Below are 2047 nucleotides of genomic sequence, written 5' to 3'. Positions count from 1 at the left end.
CCTTCGTTAACCCAGCAGCTGCCGTAAGATAACTATCGTCTATAACCTCAATATTTGGGATGAATCATCAACAATCTTTGTGACCTTTTGTATTTTTTTGTACATTTAACAATTTTTAGTCAGTGCATCACTCCAGATTTTATCTTCAATGTTCGATTACTTTGTAACTGCGTAACAAATAATTTTACCAGTGATACATATTTTTAACGATATGCATGAAATCTCATCAGAAAATGAGCCAGTCAATAGCTCTGAGATCCGGACGTTTATATTTTTCGATTTGGAAACAACGGGTTTGATTCAGGGCTCGAACATGCCCAGAATAACCGAAATGTCGTTAGTTGCAACATCAAGGAATTCGCTGCTCAGTGAGGATGGGAAGTTACCACGAGTTATGCATAAGCTTCTGATACCATTGGAACCATCGCAGGAGATTCCTCCGATCGTATCTCGAATAACTGGTAAAAGCTGATGACCTTGCGGCTTAAAAACACCAATGACGAACACTCGAGGTGTGATAGAGCCAACCCTAACTCTGAGTTTTTTTCATCCTAGGTTTAAACAATGATTTATTGAAGCATGAAATGCAGTTTGATCAACAAATCTATGAGCTCATGAACTCTTTCATCGGTAGATTGTGTCCCCCTGTATGTTTTGTAGCTCATAATGGAAATGGATTTGATTATCCGATTCTTATGTCTGAGCTGAGTCGCGTAGGAAAGGTAATGAATCGGAGAGAGATAACATTCAATAACCTTCTACCACTTATATTCTTGAACCGTGTTTCCTCACAGACTTTTTCTCGGGATATCCTATGCATAGATTCGATAGGCGCTTTCAGGAATTACTTTGACCCTTCTCGTGATGGTGAGAACGTCCCTTTGAAAACTGGTGAGGTAAATACGCATTTTTTCGACGATGGATTAGATGATGCACTTGCTGCAATTGTCGATGATTTTCGAGACGTCTCTTCATCATCAAATGTACGGTTGGAGACAACTGGAATTTTAAGAGAACACTGTGTTGGAGGTCTATCACTTTTAAACTCAATCTGAAATGAAATGGCGCTTTTTGTTGACAATTCGCAGGAACAGGACACGGCCGATGCGAAATATGAAGAAGAAGGTGCGTTGCTATGTGCTGGAGAACTGCAAAGACGAAACGAATCTACACCAACTCGTAACATTAGAGATCCGATGAATGTTGTTCCACATAAGATATCCAGAGCTATGAGTGGAATAGGCGTGAAGAAGCGATTACCGTTCAGTTACGACCGACCGATGAATTTTAAACTACCAACTCTTTACAAATATTTGACGGGAGACCCTCCACAAGTTTCTCATTCAGCAGAGGCTGATAGTTTGTCTTTATTGACCTGTGCAATGAAAGTTTCCGGAACATTTGTAAAGTGGGCCGATCTTAATGCGAGTCCTATATCAACGTTTGCTGGGAAACGATAACAGTACTTGATGGACATTTTATCATATCAGACGTTATTGTTATTGTACAATTATATATTCCTAAAAATTTTCCGAATTGTTGCGCAGAACTTATTTCATATTCATTGAGTCATTGATGACATATGATGCGCTTGTGTACTAGCTTCTTTCGATCGAAACACTGGCCCGGCTGAAATGAGAGACGATCGTTCTTGAACAAATACTGTAAGACCTTGATTTGTTTCACTTTAAAATCAATAAATTCGACCCATACCAAAGAATTTAAGCTGACCCTTTTCCGCTATTTTAAAAGACGTCGAGTAACATATTTTGCGATAACGTAAGTCCAAAAATGTGCAAAGACGATAGTCTTTGGTGTTTTTCGCGTCGAAAAATGTGCAAAGACTATAGTCTTTGGTGTTTTTCGCGTCGAAAAATGTGCAAAGACTATAGTCTTTGGTGTTTTTCGCGTCGAAAAATGTGCAAAGACTATAGTCTTTGGTGTTTTCAGCGTCCAAAAATGTGCAAAGACTATAGTCTTTGGTGTTTTCAGCGTCCAAAAATGTGCAAAGACTATAGTCTTTGGTGTTTTCAGCGTCCAAAAATGT

The 2047-nt window shown here is 39.0% G+C and overlaps 1 protein-coding gene across 4 annotated transcripts; it reads left to right on the top strand.

Annotated features, from left to right (window-relative positions):
- Positions 1-211: 211 nt before the first annotated feature.
- LOC105693072 (three-prime repair exonuclease 1) lies at positions 212-1720 on the top strand. Of its 4 annotated transcripts, none has more exons than XM_048659664.1 (4): positions 212-461; positions 556-722; positions 795-896; positions 1089-1720. In XM_048659664.1, the coding sequence occupies exons 1-4, from the start codon at positions 212-214 to the stop codon at positions 1458-1460; spliced, it is 891 nt and encodes a 296-aa protein (XP_048515621.1). In that variant the 3' UTR covers positions 1461-1720. The 4 variants fall into 4 exon arrangements, with proteins under 4 accessions (XP_048515621.1, XP_012268175.2, XP_048515620.1 ...); XM_012412752.3 differs by having other exon boundaries at positions 795-983; XM_048659663.1 differs by having other exon boundaries at positions 556-896.
- Positions 1721-2047: the final 327 nt, after the last annotated feature.

This window comes from Athalia rosae, chromosome 8, assembly GCF_917208135.1.
Source record: "Athalia rosae chromosome 8, iyAthRosa1.1, whole genome shotgun sequence".
Lineage (NCBI taxonomy): Eukaryota > Metazoa > Arthropoda > Insecta > Hymenoptera > Athaliidae > Athalia > Athalia rosae.
The sequence above is the reverse complement of the archived record's forward strand: the minus strand, read 5'-3'. Positions and strand labels throughout refer to the sequence as shown.

Bases quoted from the DNA above. Each gene is read 5' to 3' on its own strand.
- LOC105693072 (XM_048659662.1), top strand. From the start codon at position 212: ATGCATGAAATCTCATCAGAAAATGAGCCAGTCAATAGCTCTGAGATC. The intron at 462-555 runs GTAAAAGCTGAT...TTTTCATCCTAG, and splicing joins GATCGTATCTCGAATAACTG to GTTTAAACAATGATTTATTG. The intron at 984-1,088 runs GTACGGTTGGAG...GACAATTCGCAG, and splicing joins ACGTCTCTTCATCATCAAAT to GAACAGGACACGGCCGATGC.